The 23,294-nt window shown below is 39.9% G+C and overlaps 1 protein-coding gene across 1 annotated transcript in view; it reads left to right on the forward strand.

The window, feature by feature from the left end:
* Positions 1–23,294, forward strand: part of DSCAM (DS cell adhesion molecule) — a 632,908-nt gene that overhangs the window by 409,891 nt on the left and 199,723 nt on the right. Inside the window, exons 10-11 of the mRNA XM_073360366.1 lie at positions 6,620–6,739; positions 13,965–14,138. Coding sequence (XP_073216467.1) covers positions 6,620–6,739; positions 13,965–14,138 — 294 coding nt within the window. The remainder of the gene's footprint in view (positions 1–6,619; positions 6,740–13,964; positions 14,139–23,294) is intronic.

Consider the following 23,294-nt stretch of genomic DNA (forward strand, 5'->3'; position numbering starts at 1 on the left):
CAGTTTGGCCAAAGTACATGGCAGAGGGGCATTGCTGGCATGTGATGGCATATATCACATTGGTAGATGTGCAGGTTGAACGAGCCCCTGCGTGGCTAATGTGATTAGGTCCTATGATGGTGTCACTTGAATAAATATGTGGACAGAGTTGGCATTGGGCTTTGTTGCAAGGATAGGTTCCTAGATTAGTGTTTTTGTTGTGTAGTGTGTGGTTGCTGGAGAGTATTTGCTTCCAGTTGGGGGGGGGCTGTCTGTAAGCAAAAACTGGTCTGTCTCCCAAGATCTGTGAGAGTGAGGGATCATTTTTCAGGATAGGTTGTAGATCTTGGATGATGCACTGGAGAGGTTTTAGTTGGGGGTTGAAGGTGACAGCTAGTGGCATTCTGTTATTTTCTTTGTTGGACCTGTCCTGTAGTAACTCCTGGGTACTCTTCTGGCTCTGACAATCTGTTTTTTCACTTCAGCAGGTGGGTATTGTAGTTTTAAGAGTGCTTGATAGAGATCTTGTAGGTGTTTGTCTCTGTTTGAGGGATCGGAGCAAATGTGGTTGTATCTTAGAGCTTGGCTGTAGACAAAAGATCATGTGGTGTGTCCTGGATGGAAGCTGGAGGCATGTAGGTAAGTATAGCAGCCAGTAGGTTTCCGGTATAGGGTGGTGTTTATGTGACCATCGCTTATTAGCACAGTAGTGTCCAGGAATCTTCTTGTCAACTATCTAAATGGGCCACCTTGATTATCACTACAAAAGTTTTTTTCTCCTGCTAATAATAGCTCATCTTAATTAATTAGCCTCTTACTCCACTTTTTCATGTTCTCTGTATATATATATATCTTCTTACTATATGTTCCATTGTATGCATCCGATGACGTGAGCTGTAGCCCACGAAAGCTTATGCTCAAATAAATTTGTTAGTCTCTAAGGTGCCACAAGTACTCCTGTTCTTTTTGCGGATACAGCCTAACATGGCTGCTACTCTGAAACCTATTAACAATAGTGGGGATCAAAAACACTTTCATGCCTTTTAAGGCCAGAAAGGCCCATTATGAGTGCCTAGTCTGACATCCTACAAACTTTGATCATGCTACTAAGACTATGATGAATACTTTTTTTTTAAATTTATTCAGGAAGGATATCCGGGTTTATGAAAAGCAAAATTAAATTAAAGAACAGCAATGGTTGTGTAATCATTTATTTTAAGTAACTTTGGTTCAAGTCCATCAATATGACACTGGTGAACAGTGTGTAGTTGGATCACTGATCGACCTTTCCCTAACTTTGTGGGACTTTTTTCAGACAAGCAGATAGTAAAATATTTCCTAGTCTAAAAAATGTCACCATGGCAGTAAATTTTATCTTCCACAATCTGTTTTGATTTCTCTGAGCCTTTGTTTCTCTTTGTTAAAGCCTGAAACTTTTAGTCATGAGGGAGAATACCTTTTAGGTGCTTCTGACTTCAACCATTAAATAGTTTGAGCCTGTCAATTTATTGCTGATCACCTAGTCAACTCAAACCTTAGCACAGATCCATCGGTCGCGGGAAATGAGTGAGCCTTAAAGAAACTCAATGCTAAATCAGTGTAAAATGTCTACCTTTATAAGCTCAGGAGCCAAAGCTGCTGGAACAAAGGTAATATTCAGAAAGGAATCACTCCATCATATTCTCATTAGATTTTTGAATGTATTTGTGAAGTGATGTGTAGGCAGGTAAGGCCAAAGCATTAATACGATAGCGAGAGGTGCACCAGACTATTGGCTCTTTCCCCAGAGTTGACTTTACTAAAGCTCATCAGCCTGGTCAACTTGGAGAAGTCCTTACCAGACAGATTTTCTTGATTTCTCCAAGGTCCAATGAATGCCTTGAAGAAACTGGAAAGTGAGATCATCTTTATAGGGCAAAACTAGATCAAAAGTCAAAATCAAAAGATGACAGCCTGTGTGTATATGTTCCAAAAATATGTTGGTAACACTGAAGTAGTCACTCATTTGAAAATAAAATTGCAGGAGGTACGGATTGAGAAAAACAAAAACAAAAAAAAACCCACTATGAAAAGAGAAACTGAAGATGTCCTTTCTTTTTATCACCTGGTTACTTCCCATGCCAGTCATAGAAGAAGAAAGTCCTTTGGCTTGGCTAGAAGACAAAATAAAATAAGTAGATGAAAGATCATTGAACTACTGTAAAAGTCTGTGTCATTTTGCTTTGTTGTAGCAACATTTCTGGTGTCCAGTGGAAATCTAGTAATAGCAATAAAGATACCAGCCCAACTGGCACCAAATGGCATTCTTGTAGATAATCTTTACAGAGAGACAAAAGTTTGAATGGGCATAGAAATTAATTCGTTCATTACTCATAATTGTAAGGGTTGAAGCACTCTGTATTTGTGGAACTATGTGGGAAAGCTTTTATGCTGCTGTTCATGCTGTATTTGTTCTGTAGCAAAATATTAGACTCCAATTTCCACAGTTGTCAATCTGGCACTAAATTCGATAATAGTAGCAGTATGTTAATAATGATAAATTATATACACACATTTGATCCGGAAGGATACAAACCATTTCACAAAATTATTGTTCCTTTTTGTAAAACAAGTAATCGCATACCATGCTTCAGGGCATCAGCTGATCAGTATGGGACTGGGATTTCCTCTCCCCCTCTCCCCATGTACTACACTGTATGCACAACTGGCCAGGTACACCTTGACAGGTTTTTTTCAAAATCCTCTCAAGTGTCATGCTCCTGGTAGGCTACAGTCTGAGGAAGGGTCCTCGATGTGATGGACCATTTTGTCTGAGCTGGTATGGAAAATTGTGTTTGTACATAGCACCACTGAACAGCAACCACAACTGTTGTGGTAAAGTGGCAATCAGCTAGTGTACAACATACTGCTCCTGAGAGGGGAAATTTTGGCTAAGGTGATCTGAGCAAAACCAGATATTGTGGAAGTACAGTGGAATCTGTAGTGTCCATAAAGAGCAGCCCAGAGCCTGGTTTTTAAGGCCCTATCTGAAAGGCATTCACCCCCAAAGGATAAGAAACTCAACTTATCCCTCTAAGAGGAATGCGAGACCGTGTCTGGACATGAACAAGTGATTCCAGGGAGTCAGACTTTAATCCTATGTCACTAAGCCACCTGTCCCATCATGATGAGATGCCAAAGTCTGGTAGGTTGGGCATAGGACTGGGAGTAAGGAGAGCTAGGTTCTAACTCATAGTTGACATCTTCTGAGGTGCTGAGCTCAACGGAAGTTGTGACTGGTCAGCACCATTTATATGAAGCCTGTGTGTGACATGGGCTCTCTGTGGTGTAGTTACCCTGTCTGTAAAACTGGAGTAATGATACTGACCCATTTTTGTCACGTTTTGAGATTCATGAATAACAAATATATCTGTAAATCTCAAAACACTTCACAAAAATGGGTCAGTATTGTAACATTGTAGCCTCCACTGTTTTGAAGGACAAAATAAGTCCCGTATTTATCTAGTTGCATATTATCTTGGAGCAGGGGTGGCCAAGCCGTGGCTCCGGAGCCACATGTGGCTCTTCAGAGGTTAATATGCAGCTCCTGGTATAGGCACCGACTCCGGGGCTGGAGCTACAGGCACCAACTTTCCCGGGGGGGGGGGGCGCGAGGAGAGAGAGTGCTCACTGCTCAACCCCTGGCTCTGCCACAGGCCCTGACCCCACTTCACCCCTTCCTCCAACGGGTCCCTGTCCCTTCCCGCCCCCTCCCCCAAGCCTGCCATACCCTTGCTCCTCCCACTCCCCCTCAGAGCCTCCTGCACACTGTGGGAGTCACGGGGAGGGAGGAGGAGGTGCTGATCAGTGGGGCTGCCAGCTAATGGGGGCTGCTGATGTATTACTGTGGCTCTTTGGTGATGTACATTTGTAAATTCTGGCTCCTTTTCAGGCACAGGTTGGCCACCCCTTAGAGTGTCGTTTGTAATTACTAAACTACTATGTTCATTTATTATTCTAGTAACAATGTTTAGGTGATAAATTATCTTGCCCCTTGGAAAACCAAGGGTAAAGATACTGATTCTGTATTGGACACATCTTTATTCTCAACCTTTGACAATGTTACTAGGATTTTAATCCCTGAATACCTGTGCTCTTCAATTGACCCGTTATCCACTGACTCAGATCCCATCTCTATCAAACCCGGTCAAGCTGAGTGCAACACATTTCCATCCAATTCTGGAGGAAATTCAAGTGTCTCATTATTTTTAAAATGATGTCTCCTTTATTATAAATATGTCCATTCTCCAACATATCCTTGTATGAGGCAGGTGCTACTCTAATCAGAACTGTAGCCTTTTGTCTCCAGGTCTAAGGAGTCACCTTTGTATGCACCATATCTTTCTGCCAAAAATGTGTTCCAGGATGTTTCCTGAATCAGGCAAAGTATTTGTTTTACAGAATGTTAGCAGTTTATTTCCATGCAGGAATTTACGGATGGTTACTTCTTTATTGATTTTGGGAAATCTTGAAGATAATTTGCTTCCCTTTAACAGTTGTCCAGGTGAAACATGCTGATGTCACTAGACTGTGAGCCATATAAACCCAAGTATGTTTGTGTTACTGCCTAATAGTGGGGGGGGGCGGTTAGAAGGCCTTGGAAAATCAGTACCCCAGATCCCCTTTTCTGCTTTCCTATTTGCTTGGTGATGAAATGGATTTATAACAATTTGGTTTCATATGCTGATGTAAATATTTTATGTTAATGAATGGAATAATGTGGACAATTGTCCTAGATTATGATTGCTAGGGTTGCAGTTTTGGTGATTAGCTTTCATGTGAATTAATGCAGTACTTGATTTGTGCTTGACAGCATGGCAATCCTCTGGAAAACTGGAATAATTATGAACAATAAATACAGTAGCCCTTTCCATTGCAAAGTAATAAATGAGAACCTGCCTTTTTCAGTGCAAAGGTGGTTATTGTTTCTGTCACAATTAGCTCCTGTGGTTTATTGCAGTAATATTTAAGACATACTGACATTTCTTGTCATCTGCTCATTGTCTTTATTCATATTTGGTTAATAAACAGCTTCACACTGTATTAGATTTTTCAGTGTCCTTGATAAAACTTTAGGATTTAATTTAGAAAAGGAACTTGTAAAATGATTGTCTGCCCTCAATAACATTGCTCCAACAAGTGCTAACTCATCCTGCAATGGATGGTACTACTTACATAAGCCACTAAGCCACCTGTACTGGAAATGTTAGGTCATTGGTATAACACTGGTCATTCTGCTGTTTCTGCTTTGCTTCCATTGCACTGTTTTTCTGATGCATGCCATATACCAAATTAAATAAAAACACCTTTTACAGGCTCAGTCACCTAACATAATTTTCTGTCTGGCACTAAAACAAGAAGAAGAAGATTTTTACATATTGAGGATACAAATGGTTTATACACTTCCGTTCTCCAAGTGTGTGGTCATTAGTTAAGCACTGGAACAAATTACCTAGGGGGGCTGTGGAATCTCTGTCACTGGAGGTTTTTAAGAACAGCTTAGACAAAAATCTGTCAGGGATGGTCTAGATAATACTTAGTCCTGCCATGAGTGCAGGGGATTGGACTAGATGACCTCTTGAGGTCCCTTCCAGACTTACATTTCTATGATTCTATGATTATGGGCCTGATTCAAAGCCCATTGAAGTCAATGGAAAGACTCCCATTGACTTTAATGGACTTTTAGATTAGACCCTATATGCCTGAGGCCTTCTTTTTTTTAGAACCTTTGGCTCAGAGTACTTCAAACTCTGAAAGCCATAAATCATGGTTGTCACCTTTGGAAGTCTATGTCTATGCAAGTCTATGACATTCTGGTCAGTTGCTCAAAACCAACAGATCTAGTGACCTCTGTAACACATATCTATCAGGTAACGCAGATCATTTCTCTCTCATTTGAGCATGACCTCAGAGAAGTAGAGATCAGCCAAAAATTTCCACATTTGTTTATAGAATGATGGGCACTGGTTTGAACTGCATCATTTTAAAGTAAAGTGATCTTTCTAAGAGGTAGGTGGTATTAATATTCTTGTTATCATATTACTTTGTTCAATGATATTTAGATCTATTTTTCTCCTTTATTTTCTTTGATTTCCTCTTTTTCTAAAACCTGTCAGCATATATAATTATTTTGATACAAAAAGGAAGCAGTTTTTAAAAAAAAAATATTGCTTGTTCCTAGACACCCATTCTACCTCTGTCTTCCACAGCTAGCACTCTCGTGCTGCATGTGAGGATATGTCATCATAGGAGCCTGATTCTAAGGCTGATCACATGAGACACCAAGTGGAATTTACCATTCAACCTTTTTTTCCCCCTGTAATCTCTCACGCAGTGGTGCACTATATATATATATATAATTTTCAATGGAAAAAAACTGCTTTAAATTAGTGCAAATTAAAATGAAGAAAAATCAAAAGTAAAAAGTTTAGCGATTAGATTTGAATTCTGAAAAGTTATCTTTTTTTTATTTTGCTTTGTGTGAAATTTTGTGCCCATTTCTAATTTTTATTCCCATTAAAATTCCTAGAGTTGGTCAGTAATTTTCTGAATTATCTTCTCAGCTGCACAATTTCTCAATGATTCCTTGTTTATCCCTCAGTTCCCCCTAGATTTGTGGTTCAACCAAGTGATCAAGATGGGATTTATGGTAAAGCTGTAATCCTCAATTGTTCTGCAGAGGGTTATCCTGTACCCACCATTGTCTGGAAGTACTCAAAAGGTATGACTTCTTTCATAATCATTTGGGTCCATATTCTGGAACTCATACTTCCGTTTAGTAGCACCTTACTCAGTGTAATTCAATAGCACTAGTCATGGAGTAATAGTGAATTTGAGTTAAGAGTATCACAATTTAGTCCCCCAATATTTAAAGTAGTACTATTAAAATTCATGTGTTGCATCTGCATGTATGGGTATACACTCTTCTGTTGGCATTTGACTGTCTACAGTGATTGTAGGTTCTGAATAAAGTCTCAAGAAGAAGGGTGCAGAAGGTAAATGTTGCTTTGATTGCTGTGACCTTCAGAACAAGGTTCATTGTTACTACTTGGTTTGGGTTTTGTTCTTTTAAAATCCATGATAACACAGCCAATCATACCTTTTCTGCAAAGAAGAAAGGTCAGATAGTATTAGCATAACCCAGTAATTCAGTATGCGCTTTACATAATGCTTTAACATTTTATTCTTATGTAACAGAGCATTAAAACTGGCCCCACTTGACCCCAGCTAACCACATGAAATTGACAGCTTTTTAATTAAAATGTGCTGCCTGCTAGATTGTGTCTTTTAGCCAATTATTTGTTAATGCTTACCTTGTGTCAAAGCGGGTGTTATTTCAGAAAGCAACTGTACTGTATACGTTAGTTAGATGTTCACACTTTACCACAGTATAAAAGAGAATACCTTATCACAGCAAGTTGTATGTAGACCAAAAAAAAAAAAACCCCACCAAAAAACAATTGACTTCTGGGTAAAGTTTGGTGCCCGTTGGGGCAAAAGCTGAGGCAACACTACATGTCCTTTTCAGTTTAATAGCACTGTTTCGCTTTACCAGTGCATGGAAGAAAATTTGGAATTAATATAAACACTTCACGATGTGCTTTTATTTTCACTTTCCATGTTGTGGTAATAAGGAAATAACAATTATTCTGTGTTCCATTTGTATTCTGAAGAGGGAGGCCAAGTCAGGCAAGCTAGATTCCAGCTAACAGCATGTAAGCACCACTAGGGGTTTTTTTTAGTAGCAGAAAAGAGAAGTTTAATTGTAATGATGTTCTACACATCTAAGTGAAAATCCTGTAATGATTTCCATTCACAGCTCTTCCTGAATCTTGGATAAAGTAGGTTTCTCATGCAGAACGAAGTTTTAGATGATATTAGAAGTGGTCAAAAATGTTTGAATTTTTGAAGTTCCAACTTTTTTTCTCCAGAACAGCTCTAGCTGACATGGACAACATTTTTATGCTGACACTGTATTTTGTTACTACATCATGATTTCATCAGAAGATTTAATTAAAATGTTGTACAGATCTCTAGGCTATACAGTCCATCTTGTCTTAAAATGGCACACTATATACTGTGATAGGTTTCAGAGTAACAGCTGTATTTGAGCCGTGCTCAAATAAATTGGTTAGTCTCTAAGGTGCCACAAGTACTCCTTTTCTTTTTGTGATAGGTTTGTACTAGGATCCAAAATAATTACTGTAGTGGAGATCTTTAGCAACAAAGTGCACAGGTACCATCAAGTGTGTAGATGCCATGTAGAGTTTACAGATTATCAACAAATCCAAAAACCAGTTAGCACCAATAAAAGGTTTCTAAAGTTAGTGCAAAAGGAAAGGCAGAATGGTGTTTGTGCACAATGGATTAATGTTTGACAACCTTATCACTGCTGTAGACTTATGACCTAAATCAATGTATAAACTCAAGTAATAATGAGCAAGGTGGTATTATCATAGTCTCTAAAGAACATTCAGTCACGTCACAAAACTCAGTACACAATAATGTATGATTGACGGTCACGGCTCAAGATGGACTTTGGCCTGGAATAGCTGGTGTTTTGCAAGTCTGGAGTGAGATGCCTTTGCATAGCTACATGTAGACACTTTCCCAGATTGTGCCTGTCTTTCACCAGTGCTATTAGTCCTTCACTCACTTTCTATGAGCACCAAAATTACCCACAGAATTTTGAATACAACAACAAGAGAGCATCTGTGCACAGACACCTGGGCTTTGCACTGCCAAGACACACACACATTCATGAAGTGTAGCTATTTCCCGTGCACTAACCACAAGAAAGTCAGTTCATTCAAGAACAAGAAGTAGGAAAAGAGAAACATCATTAATGTGACTAATACAGTTGAAGATCTGTGCAGACATTATCCTATAATGTTACCAAGTTCAGTGCATCTGCCTAAGTAATCTTCCATGTAACTGCCAGTCCCAAAAGTAAGCTCTTTTAGGATTAGAGAAGCTTAAATTTGCACATATGTTACATTTTAATATTCCAAATGTTGTATTCATGCGTTGTTATAGCTTTCTCTTTCCCCATAGTATTTTCTCATTCCATTTTCTTTTAGGCTTACTCAGCCCAATGCTTATAGTAATTAATGTTGATGGATATCAAATTCATGTACAGAAAGTTATATAAGAGAACCCCATTGAAAAATATATCCATGTGATTTCTCTGATAATGCCCCCTGCTGCCTCCCAAATTAGACTGTCAGACCTTTGGAACAGGGCCCTTGTCCTTGTCTGTGTTTGTAGAACACCTAAGACTGTGAGACCTGATCCTGATTTGGGCTTCTAGGCACTATGATCATATAAAGATTATATTGTAATCAACTATCTAAATGGAAGCTAAATTGATAGCAATGGAAATCCGCATCCTCTATCAACAATACAAATACTATCTATGTAATCTCTCTAAGGTGTTCCAAGGAATCTATCAACACAATATCAAAGGGTATGTCTATCTGTGGTCAGGTGTTTCGTTGCTGCGCATGTAGAGTTACCCAAGCTAACTTAAATCTAGCTAGCTCAGGTACTGGAGTAGTGAAGCTGTGGCAGCACAGGCTTCAGTGTGGACTGTACAAGTCCACATGGGACCCTGGGTGCTCACTCATGTGGCTATCCTGCACTGAAGCCCATGCTGCCATGGCCACACTATTATTGGTAGCCATGCTAGCTAGATTAAAGCCAGCTCAGATACAGCTACACTAAAGCGAAGTGAAATTTTTTGGATGAATAGTTTATTTGCAGAAAAAAAGAACAGTTTTTGGTGAACCGAAACTATTCATGAATTCAGGCTGAATTTGTCAAATAATTTTAGATGGAAAAAAAAATTGGACGAAGATGAAATTTTTTTTTCAGGTCAGCCACCAAAATGAAAATTAATTATTCCCTGAGCTACAGATGCTGCAATCACACCTCCAGTTGCCATGTAGACATACCATAAGTGCCAAAGCATAGACAATGGTAGTGCAAGATTCCCTTTAAACGCACTTCAGTTCTGTTGTGTTCCAGAAGGAGTACCTATAAAAACAAAAGGATTGTTTAGTTGCCATACCCAATTCTTGGTGAATTTTGTGAGGAGAGCATTTGTAGCATTAGAATGGGACTGAAACCACCAATGTTGAAGTGGGAATAGGGAAGCAACGATATTCAGTACAGACTTGGGCCAAATTCAAGCAACTGCTCCTGAGGTACTGTATCTTATCAGTTGTCCCCTGAATCATTCAGTCTCTCCATACCCATGCAAAAATGACTTCAGCTCAATCACTTGGGATTGGAAATGGGACCTTTATTCTCTTGCATGAGCAAGACCCTTGATGTTTAATGATGATTCAAGAATCAGTGGATTCCAGATCAGAAACATGCACAATAACTTTGCTACTGAAGGGTATTATGCTTCACTCGGCTGTGTAGTGGAAGGGAGTCAAAGTGTTCAGCTAAGGGGTGGAAGGGAAAAGTGGCCACATGAGAGGTTAACCAACTCTGTCTATTTGCTCTTTTCTCCTTGACAGTTGTTATATATAAGACCTACTCCACAGAGCTGGGTAGGGTATGGCCATAGGGATGTGGGGAGGAGTTGAGGGAACAACTACTGTGTCGCTTAATCCCTTATCAAATTAACATGAAAGCACCAAAATTTAGTGGTGCCATGAGCAAGAGTGAATCCATCTTTGCAGTTTTTCCCACTGGGGACTATGACATTGGGGCTCAGCCAATGTCAACGCAGCAAAGACAAATGTCATGCTGCCATTGTTGTGTGGGAAGCCTGGGAGAAGAGCAGACAGGCTGAGATCTAAGGGGCATGACTCTGTTATTCCAGCAAATATTTGTCTGTCAGAAGAAGTAGCAGAGTACACACTGCTTGTGGACCCATCTCCAGGAAGTGTAATGGCCCATGCCCTCTAGATCTGTCCTCCTTTTTAACATGCAAAATGAAGCATATGGGCCTAACCAAGTAGATTTTTCATTTCTATCCAACCAGCCTCCATGTCTGCCAAGTCTTAAGATGGATCTGAATTCTGTATTTTAAACTAATTATTAAATTGAGCCTGTGATGGGTTGTGCCCCTTCAGGATGCCACCTGATGTGCTGGGATACCACTGAGCCCACTTGTTCTGCCAGCCAGGGCACCCTTTTTACCTGTCTTGCTGAGCCAGGCTATTAAGCTTCCTCTAGCACACACACAGGCAGGGCCACACCCAACTGCACAATGACAGACACTGAGATCAGCTCTAGAAAGCCTCAGCCTAAGGGACTTGCCCCAGCACTCAGGTATCCACCTCCCTTGGAGTGCAGATCCAAAGGTATATTGTCTTGAGCTATAGAGAAATGTATGCATAAATTCGCCCCCTCCCTCAATGTGAAGGAAGCTATGCACAATTTCTCCCCCCCCCCACCTCAGTTAGAAATTACAGAAACTGCGTTTAATAATAAACAAAACAAATTTTATTAATTATAAAAGGTAGATTTTAAGTGGTTAAAGGGGTAGAAAACAGAACAAAGTAGATTACTAAGCAAATAAAACAAAACATACAAACTAAGTTTGATTCACTAAAGAAACAGGTTACAAAATATAATTTCTCACCCTAAATCTTGTCACAGGTAGATTATAGAAAGTCTTGAAAGGCAGCTACACTGGCCTGCAGCTTGAGACTTCAGGTATTTCCACTCACAGACTGGATGCCCTCCCAGCCTGGGTTTATCCCTTATTCCCTCAGTTCAGTACTTGCTTCTGGGTATTTTTCAGTCTCTCTTTGGGTGAGGAGGCAAAGGAGAACCACGGTGATGTCACTCCCGTGCCTTATATAGCTCTTGTGTATGGCAGGAACCCTTTGTCTCCCAGTGGAAGAACACTGGCATTCCGAGGGGTGGGTCTAGTACCAGATGACTCAGACCTATGTCTCTGCAGGGCTGTGGCAGCCATTACTCGTAGGCTGTCTGGAGCATCCACAGGAAGACTAAGCTCTTTCACAGTCCATTGTCTTTGTTAATGGGCCATCAGCCGTGTCTGGCTTTTCCACTGTTGTACCTGAAGGGATAGTTGGGGGTGACACCCAAAGTAACACATTTGAAATGCAGATACATAGTCAATATTCCTAACTTCAGATACAAAAATGATACAGGCATACAAATTGGATAATCACATTAAGTAAATCGTAACTTTTCCAATGATATCTCACATGAGCCATCTTGCCTAAAGTATATCTCAGTTATGTCATATCCATATCATAAGCATATTTTCATAAAGAATATAGAGTGAAACATCACAGAGCTGTTTATGCAGCTTACAGCAGTTTCCATATCTGCTCACGGGGGGTTGTGCACACTTTGGGTTTTGTTTTTGTTTTTAAAAGTTTAACAGCTTTGTTCACACCTTATTAAATTCTTTGCAGCTCTGACTGAGAAAATTAACAGATTGAAATCCTTTAAATTGTACATTGCATTTTAATTTGGTTTCATTGCTCCTACTCATGCCAAAGAGTGTCTACATATTTGCAGGTATCATAGATTTATCTTTAGATGGTTGTTTCAGTCCAAAAATTATTATTAAGCTGGCTTCTGTTTGCATAACTGATTCTGGTAGTAGAATGTTTGGTGTCAGTTATTAGATATCCCAGTATATTACAGTACTCAGTCTAATCTAATCTAATGCATATAAAATTCACCCATCACCGTGGTAGCTAGGAGCCATAAAAACAATTTAAAAAGTAACAATTATCTAAGAGCATCATACTCCCTATTTTGCCTGATGTCCAGCTCAGGAATGCTCTGCGCAAGTCAGTGTGGGGCTGCAAAGCTGTCCTCCACTTACATGCACACCTCAATACTGGGCCACCCCAGATGCCACAATTCGGGGAATAACACCACAATACTGGTGAATGGAATCAAAATAGAGCAAAAGAGTGGGATTTAAGTGCAGCGTAGGCCTCAAGCTGGCCCTATGAGAATATGTACTACAGTATTAGAAAGGGATACCAATTAGCAAATAATAAATATATCTGAAATGAACTGAATTTGATCGACACATGCAGGAGGGTATTATACAATATTGTAAATCTAACCTTGAGAAGTGAGGATTTTCTTAAGGAGATGAATATCAACAACTCCATCTCAGCATTCCCTCCTAAAAGAGATCAATGAGATAAATTCGTCCCTGCTGAGCTCCCTCGACTGCAGTGCAGTTACACCAAAGTTGTATTTGGTTCAATGCCTCATTTCACTGTTGATAGAAAAGTGACCAGTGCATGTTTTGAGTGAGTTGTGTACCAACTATAGTTCTTTTATGGCAAACTGCACCTGCAGTTAGATGTGTTCTTGCATCAATCTGTCCCAGAACACAGTAAGTCAGAGATTATGTGTGATCAAACTGTCAGTTGTAGCAGGAAATATTCACTGATGTGCTTGTCCACATGCTACCATGAGTTTAGTGAACAAGGTCCTTAAAGTCCCTTGAGCATTCCATGTTTACTACAATAGACATCCCTCATGATCATAAGGAATTCATTTGGTATATGCATAAGGAATGTAGACTTTGTGGCTGTTCAGCTGTAATTTTGAATAATTTATCAGCCACTAAATGTACAACAAATGTACAACAAATGTGGCTTTTTACCCAGGAGCTCTCTGCAAATCTTTCTCTCCCTCTTACTCCTTTTTCCCTCTGCCTCCACCCCCCCCCCCCCACCTTGTAGTGAATTGTAACTACAGTTATCATTGATAAGATAAGACTTTTTTTTTCTTTCCATTGAATGACTTTAGTTTTGGCAACAGGCATTCAGCTTGTTCTGTAGATGGTTATAATGCCAGAAAGCAACATTTCATTTTAATTGACTTTAGCCTGTAATAATAGGCAGCTGTGGTTGCTGCCTTTTAAACAAATTCTTCTTTCCCCACCTCTTCCTTTCTGATTAATCTTTTGGGTTCTGCTGTAGGTGCTGGGGTCCCCCAGTTCCAGCCCATTGCCTTGAATGGCCGTATCCAGCTTCTCACAAATGGTTCCTTGTTGATTAAGCATGTACTGGAGGAAGACAGTGGATACTACCTCTGCAAGGTCAGCAATGATGTGGGAGCGGACGTCAGCAAGTCCATGTACCTCACTGTTAAAAGTAAGAACTAAAAGCAATTCTTTTTGATCCAAAGCTGAATTACAAAGGTTGGTTTGTTACCTCCCTGATAAAATAGGTTTTTTTATTGGATACTGAAATTCAATTGCATATTCTTGTAACTGGAATGTCAATATAGATGGGTAAGGTTTATTTAGGAGAGTTAAAAAACAGATGAAAAGGCAGAACCTTGACACTACTTATAGTTCAACAGTGAAGAATGTGGTGAGAACATTCTTTGGGTAAGGACAAGGAATGAATAACGAAGGAGAAATACTGTGAGTATCTGCTAGCAAACCCCAAGATTGGCCGAGAAGAAGGATGAAGAATCCCTGGACTAATTCTCAAGGTACCGTATGCTGCAGTTATTGTATTTATTTTAAATTGGTCAATGGTTGAATGTTTTAAGGAAATACATACATATTTACTTCTGCAAAAGATTTGGTCAAAGCCTTTTCTGTCTGATCTGAGATCTTTATGGGGCTTAAACATATCTTCTTTACTGTGCGGGCAGTAGGGACAATTTTTAACATCTGTGTGTGTTCTGTGTTTGTAAAGGTCTAGCACAATGGGGCCTGGGACCATGACTGGGGTCGTAGGTGCTACAATAATACAAACAATACAGTTTAATAATAATATCTACACAACTTCTTTTAACATAAACACAGATGAGAATATAGAAATGATGATATTGTCATGCTGTCTGGAGTGGCTCACAACCGAGAGTGCCAACCTCAGGTCAAACTCTCAGAAAACAGGGCAGACACCCGAAACTGATGGTATGTTCTATAATTAGATTTCACCAAGCCAGTAACAAATGTGTATTCCTGGATCTCTAGAACAGTCTTACCATGGAGTCATGGACAGCCCCTTTAGGCTCTCCAGCCTATATTATCATCCAGACAGGTGGATTTTGTGATACTGGTCGCTGTACCAAACATCTCATTAGGTTACTCCCAACCCCAAAGGGTCAGTCACTTACCCCAGGTCAATGGATACTCTCAATCTCACACCAAAGACAACGCTGACAGCCAATTTCTCTAGTAAAATAACTAAAGGTTTATTAGCTAAGAAAAAGAAATGAGAGTTATTGAGAGGTTAAAATAGGTAAAATACACTAACAGGTGAGTCTACATTTGTAAATCCAAAATGATAGCAGAGATGTGGTAATCTGCTAGTCTCCAAAAGTCTTTCAGGGTTACCCAATATAACTCTGGGGATCTCTGTCCACTCGCTCAGTATTTCCACTCCGTTGGAATCCAAAACAGTCCAGAGTTGAAGGATCTTTCCTAGAATCCATCTTTTATATCTTCTTCACACAGAATGCTAGCTGACAGCTTTTGTACCCACATGGGCCTTCCTTTGAATAGATAATGAGAACAATACACCTAGCATTCGATAAGTTTTCATGAAGTTCTAACACCTGAATACACTCTTCATTAACACACCTTTGATCTAGGGTTATTTAATTACAGGATATACATAATGTAGAAGTAATGTAATAGCAAATTACAGGATATAGACAGATGAAAACAATACAAATCAGCATCTCCCCTTTGATCTCTATTAGCATACGAGTGAATTAGTTTGAACACATACTAACACTCGACGCTTCTTTGATATTCACATACAAGTGAATTTGCCTATGGTTTTGGCTAGAGCTGGTTTATCAGTGTGTCAGCTATATTTCAGGGGAAGTCAGAATGTTGATACATTTCCTCACCATAAAGAGGTCCAGGAAATAGTGACACACCAGCACACAACATCCTTCAAATATTCCTTGTTGACTTATTAGAACAGCATTGATGGAGATCACCAGGGACAGCATGCACTTTCATGCCTGTAGTATTTCACAGATTGATTGAATGCTTTGGAAGTTCTGGATGTCAATTGTCTCGGCAAAGGGCTATCTTTGAAAGTAAAAAGGTATTTTTTCCCTGAAAGGGAGGGAAAATCCAGATTATTAATTCTTCATTTGATCTGTAGTCTAGGATATACAGTTTTTGAATACCAAAAATTGCAGATTGTTATAAATGGGTTGCAAAGACTAGTGTGAATCTTATTACACCTGCTAGTATTATAGTCTCAAACATCTTCCATGGTCCAGTTTATTTTTTGCCAAAAGTGACACACTGATGGGTACGAAGGAGAGGACTAGTTTTCCTGATCACTGCAGAAATGACCAGAGTAATGTGATATCCAAAATGTCCAAAACCAAAAATACGAAAAGCAATTACTAATGGTTTTCATAAATCCGGTTTTAACACCAGTTTCCCATGCTTCTGTAATTGACCATTTTGGGGACCAGTTTTGAACTACAGTATCAGTACATTTCCGTAATACGCTATAGAAAAGCAGCGTCTCTCTTGTTGGCAGCTATGCACAGTGCCTGGCTGATCACTGCATGCAGTTTCATGTGTGATAAAAGAGCATCCCTTATCAAATAAGAGCAGGAGCCTCCCTGGAGAGTTAGTTACTGTTTGAATCTAATGAAAACCCCTCTGGCTCTAAGATAGCAAACACAAACATGCATGCACCCTCACACATACACATTCACACACATACTGTTCCCAGCATGGGATTTGTAAAGCAGCTATAGCATACACTGTTTGTATGTGGGTGTGTGCTTAAAGGAGATTCAGACTTAGCTTTAATCAAACATACATTAAGCGCAATCTGGTTTCTGGAGTGACATCAGTAGAATAGTGCAGTTGTGTGCCTATGGTATGGCTGAATCCCCAGTTATAGTTGGGATTGTTATGGTTGAAATATAATAAACTGCTATCACTCCAAAGGAGACCCTATACCTATGTGGTGTTCTCCAGATGTATTCTATTGTTTGTTTGTTTTATTTTCCCCTGTGATTATTCTTACTCCTTTTCCCACTCTGTCTGTCACACACTGGCTTCTATGCTGTAGTCCTCGGCGATATCCCTGCTACTAGATGAAAGCCTCAGATTTCCTCAGTGAAATTCACTATGCTAGTCATTAATTGATCCTGCATAACGTGTTTGCCCAGCTCCATGTGTTCACCCTAACTGCCTCCTTTTACTGAAAGGCAGAAGGGGATAAAATATGCTACAGGCAGGGATTTTGGGGTGACAGGGTTAGAAAGGAATATCCTTTCAAAAATTCAAAAAGATTAACACAAATATTTTGCTACTTATTTTCTTTGAAGATTCCTTGTGACAAATCAGCTTCCTTTCCTCCTCCTCGTATTCCTTGGCACTCTATATAGATTTTCAATCTGTATACCATACAGTAGCATCTCAAATCACTTGAGAAAGAAATAAGTGGCTTAATACAGCCACTTAATGTAGCCCACAAAAGCTTATGCTCTAATAAATTTGTTAGTCTCTAAGGTGCCACAAGTACTCCTGTTCTTTTTGCAGATACAGACTAACACGGCTGCTACTCTGAAACCTCTTAATACAGACTTAAACTCACTCAGCTCTTGAAACCAGACTACCACTCTGAAAAAGAGACATTTTAGCCTATCTCTTGAACAACTAGCAACGTATGTACACATATGCCAACCATTGAAAGTAAAAGTATAACCATGAATTAAAAATAATAATCTTACATGCAGGTTACTTTTTCCATTTTTAATTAGTGTTCCTGTCTACTCCATTTTCTCCTTTGTCTGCCTTAACACTTTCAGAGAAGTCGTCTATATTAACTGAGATAAATCTCATCTGTCTGAAAGACTGGATTCTTTCCTCTTCCAACTTTTCTAGTATCAAGTATGCAAAGTTATCCCCTATTTACAGAAGGTGTTAACATAAAATAAGTGTCTTTACTGGTAGTTTATAACTGGCTAGAATGAATATTTGAACTGATATACTTTCCTGGCTTATTGCTTCTTCCTCATTTTTTCTCAAATAAACAGACTTACTATGCAGTTCATATAGGCTAAAAAACAACCTCACGAGCACCTGGTGGTGCTTGTTGCAAGATGAGTCACCTCAGACAATGTAGCTAAAGCTGCATGACTGATGGAGATTGCGTAAGGAATGAGCGTACGGGGAAGAGAGAAGGTACCAAAGGACAGAGCCCCAAGGAAAATCAACCAAGGGTGAAGAGGAGAAAGAGCCTCCAAAGTGGATATTGAGAAGCAGCCAAAGGGCTAGACTGAGAACCGTAAAAACATAGTCTACACCTAACAATTATTGTCCATCTCTTTGCCATTTGATAAGTCCATCTGAAGATTACCATCAGGTATGTTTGTCTTTCTGCTGGGCTCAACATATGCAATTTTCAAACTTCACATAGAATCATAGAATCATAGAATATCAGGGTTGGAAGGGACCCCAGAAGGTCATCTAGTCCAACCCCCTGCTCGAAGCAGGACCAATTCCCAGTTAAATCATCCCAGCCAGGGCTTTGTCAAGCCTGACCTTAAAAACCTCTAAGGAAAGAGATTCTACCACCTCCCTAGGTAACGCATTCCAGTGTTTCACCACCCTACTAGTGAAAAAGTTTTTCCTAATATCCAATCTAAACCTCCCCCACTGCAACTTGAGACCATTACTCCTCGTTCTGTCATCTGCTACCATTGAGAACAGTCTAGAGCCATCCTCTTTGGAACCCCCTTTCAGGTAGTTGAAAGCAGCTATCAAATCCCCCCTCATTCTTCTCTTCTGCAGGCTAAACAATCCCAGCTCCCTCAGCCTCTCCTCATAAGTCATGTGTTCCAGTCCCCTAATCATTTTTGTTGCCCTTCGCTGGACTCTCTCCAATTTATCCACATCCTTCTTGAAGTGTGGGGCTCAAAACTGGACACAGTACTCCAGATGAGGCCTCACCAATGTCGAATAGAGGGGAACGATCACGTCCCTCGATCTGCTCGCTGTGCCCCTACTTATACATCCCAAAATGCCATTGGCCTTCTTGGCAACAAGGGCACACTGCTGACTCATATCCAGCTTCTCGTCCACTGTCACCCCTAGGTCCTTTTCCGCAGAACTGCAGCCTAGCCATTCGGTCCCTAGTCTGTAGCTGTGCATTGGGTTCTTCCGTCCTAAGTGCAGGACCCTGCACTTATCCTTATTGAACCTCATCAGATTTCTTTCGGCCCAATCCTCCAATTTGTCTAGGTCCTTCTGTATCCTATTCCTCCCCTCCAGCGTATCTACCACTCCTCCCAGTTTAGTATCATCCACAAATTTGCTGAGAGTGCAATCCACACCATCCTCCAGATCATTTATGAAGATATTGAACAAAACCAGCCCCAGGACCGACCCTTGGTCCCCCATGCGCCAGGATACATAAAATGTGAAAAAACCCAATGAGAGAGCCCTGAAATAAGGTATCCAGAAATGGACTTTTTCCAGTGGTGGTTGGAATTAAGGAAATTCTACAGAGCATAAGAAGCCTTTCAAGGTAAGGGAAGAACTAAAGTTAATTGAAGGTTGTCCAGGAGTCATAAGAGAAGAGATATCTATTTAAAATGGGCGCCATTCAAAAACTAACTGCACAGATTGGTTCATCTGAATACTATCACACTTTAATTCCAAACTAGAGTGTGTATAACATGTTAAAGCAGTTTTGTAAGAATTTCTAATGGGAGCCAAGCTTCAGTATAAAATATAGGAAGTAATCTGCGGTATGTTCCTATTCAAATCATCAACTGGATTCAGCCATGATTTCCCTGATCCTTCCTAAATCCATTACTCATTTGCATGTCATCCGGGAGACTGGTGACATTTAATTTGAACACCAAAACACATCCAGCAAGTCCCGTCTACCAATAAAATCACTTCATTCACTTTCCTCTCAAATACACTTCTTTTCAATTTGCATTATACATGACTAATACATAAACCTAAAGCTGTACCCTACAGTCAGACTCATGCATCCTTCCAGCATGAATGTATTAATCGCAGATAATACTTATCATGCTAAGCTACCCCACTTTAAATATTTTAGCTAAAGCCTGCTAGAGATCTGTGGCAAGAGCTAAGAGCAGAGAAGAAAACAGCCTGGGATAGGCAGCAGTGTCCAATGGCTAGGGCCCTGGGTTGGGAGCCTGGGGTTCTAGTCCCAACTCTACCACTAACCTGCTATGTGACCTTGGGTAAGTTACTTCACCTCTCTGTGTCTGTTTCCCCTCCCACCCTATATCTGGTAAGTCTATTTAAATTGAAAGCTCATCACAGCAAGGGTTGTCTTTCGTTCTTTCACTCTGTACAGCACCTGGCACGGTGAGGCCCTGGTCTCGGGGGCTCTAGGTGCTACTGTAATACAAAGAAATTATGCTAATAAAATACAAAAATACAAAGAAGAACAAATGGAGGCTTATATAAGGGAACTCTGAGTCCTGTGAAACTATATTTTCCACTGTTGAACGGAAACACGCTACCATATCACTGAGACATTGCAGTAGTCATAGGTGAAAAACAAATGTACATCTGTTCTCCTTTATGTACCTTTATCCTGGCAGGATAAAGGCACACTTAAATAGTTTGTCTTGCCAAAATACCTACATAATAAGATAAGAACAGCCATACTGGGTCAGACCTAATGTCCATCTAGCCCAGTTTTCTGTTTTCCAGTAGTGGCCAATGCCAGGTGCTTCAGAAGGAATGAACAGAACAGGGTAGTTATCAAATGATATATCCCCTGTTGTCCAGTCCCAATTTCTGGCAGTCGGAGGTTAGAGACACCCAGAGCATGGGGCTGCATCCCTGACCATCTTGGCTAATACCCATTGATGGACCTATCCTCCATGAACTTATCTAGCTCTTTTTTGAACCCAGTTATAGTTTTGATCTTCACAACATGCCCTGGAAACGAGTTCCACAGGTTGACTGTGTGTTGTGTAAAGAAGTACTTCCTTTTTTTTTTTTAACCTAATGCCTATTAATTTCATTCGGCGACCCCTTGTTCCTGCAGTAAAGCCAGTGTATGATAATGGAGCATTCAGTGTGCTTACCTCAGCAAAGTAACTGCAACTAATCACCCATGGCGAGCTGTAAAGGCAGATAAAAATTGCCATCTGTAGCATGTTCAACAATACATTGTGGGAAAAACAATTATCTCACTGTGTCAAGTTCACTGTGAACAAGCCCAACTATTCTGACTGATATTTCTTCATCTGGTCTTATTCCATATTTTACAGTTCCCTGTTCCATAAATAGTGTTTTCCTTGGCAAAAATGACACCCCGGTTGTACACTCTGTGTTTTATTATTTTCTCCTTCTGTGTTCTGCGATCTTGAGCCAAAGTTTAAAATTTCTTATCTATTGCAGCCACCTTACGCAGAGAGGGCTGAGATTCTGGCCAATGGAAAAGGGAGACTCCATAGTTCAATGACTTAAACATCTCTTCAGAACAATGGAGTAAATAAAGGTGAAAAATAATAAAAAATTAATCCAGTTGAACTGAAAGCAGCATATACACCTAAAAGTGCCTTTTTCTTGCCATATCCAATTGCCTTGCCTTTTTCTACCCCACCCTCCTGGCCAAAGGATGGGTGTATCTTTGTTGAAATACAGTATGCAGGTATAAGTGAACTATTGGGAGCCTCTGATATAATTTCAAGTAAATGTTGATGGATTTTAGTACTTTTATTTTTTAATGCAGTCTAGGAGAAGCTATAGAAAAGCTATGGTAAATCTTGAAAACATGAAAAGGTTCCCTAGACACAAGTACTCAGTCTTGTTAGTGTAACAGGCCCCTGTTTTATTCTAATGAGGTCCTCCCACTATGAGAAATGAACAAGCTCTGAGTGCTGTTTGCTGCCTCTTCAGACCATCGGCACAGCTTTGATTTAAGGACTTGCGCTTTAATCACCCATCATGTGTCATTACCCCGACAGGCGGCAGCAGCCACAAGATACAAGCACCAGTAAATTGCACTGAAAGTCGCTGAAGCGACCCTTTGTTGATTTTCTTTTACAGCTATTCCATGGCAGATCAGCCGTCATAACAACACAGTGCCTGTGGCAACATGGTGAAATTAAACGTGAAGTATGTTCAAGGTAGCTGGTAGAAAGCTGGAATATCCCTTTTTTTCTGTAGATTTGAATGCTTCTTACTCTTCTCATTAATGCCAAGCCTGTGGCAATTGGCTGAAACGACTGCTATATCTCGTCAGATAATTGCCAGATGCACTACAGTACAAATATTAAAGTGCTTTTGTATGCAAATCATTACATTACTATCAATTTTTAAAGAAGGGACTGGACATTTGTTCTCTTTTTTTAAAAAAAGAACCCTGTTGTAATTGGCTATGCGGGGGAGGGGGGGGGATAACATCGCCTTTTTCTTTCCCAGGAGACTAGCTGCCCCAGCAATGCTGCTAGCAGGAAGATGAAATGTAGAGATTTTTCATCCTAAGGCATATATAGATAAGTATATATAGACCTACAATATCTTTTTATCTGGATAAACGACATCACACTCATTATCTTTTCTTGTAGATAGTCATCTCTCCAAGCCCTGTGGTGCTGGCATAACAAAATTAAACATGAAGTATATGTGGATTTTTTTTAATACTTACATAGAGAACATTCGGTTGGGACTGTAATTCTATTTTCAGAAGTGTTCTGCTGTCAGAGGTATCATAAGGGATGTAAAATATTAAGGCATCATTGCAGAGATGATCAACGTAGTAAAGTCATTATCGTTTCCTGCTTCAAAGCCTTCCTTCATACTGACTTTTGCTATGAGGCCTACAAGAAACTACCCAATTACTACTGGACAGTCTGAGGGAGATGGTGTAGTGTAGCCAATATTTTATTTCTTTATATTTAAAAATGTATAAATAAACACGATAGGAGAAATGTGTATAAAACTACAGATATTTTCACTGTGTCTCTTCCCTGCCCTTAGTATGTTGCTTGTCCTATTAAACTGTAACTTTTTTTGGACACAGGACAGTGGCTCTGATGTTGCAATGAGCACCCAGACAGAGCCCTACTGAAGGCAATGGAACTGTGTGCATGCAAGGATCTGCCCAACAGAGCTCATCACAGGGTTGGGATCTGTGTCTCCTATGTATATGGACAGCACGTAGCACATTATGAGTGGACCAGAATAAATAATAGTAAAATATTTCCATTTTTGCCATTGATATTCTGGTACTTCCATGATGGCTATTAGATAGAAGAATATCCAGTTCATATTTACCTTTATCAATCTTATAAACCTTTTGTGA

This window comes from Lepidochelys kempii, chromosome 1, assembly GCF_965140265.1.
Source record: "Lepidochelys kempii isolate rLepKem1 chromosome 1, rLepKem1.hap2, whole genome shotgun sequence".
NCBI lineage: Eukaryota > Metazoa > Chordata > Testudines > Cheloniidae > Lepidochelys > Lepidochelys kempii.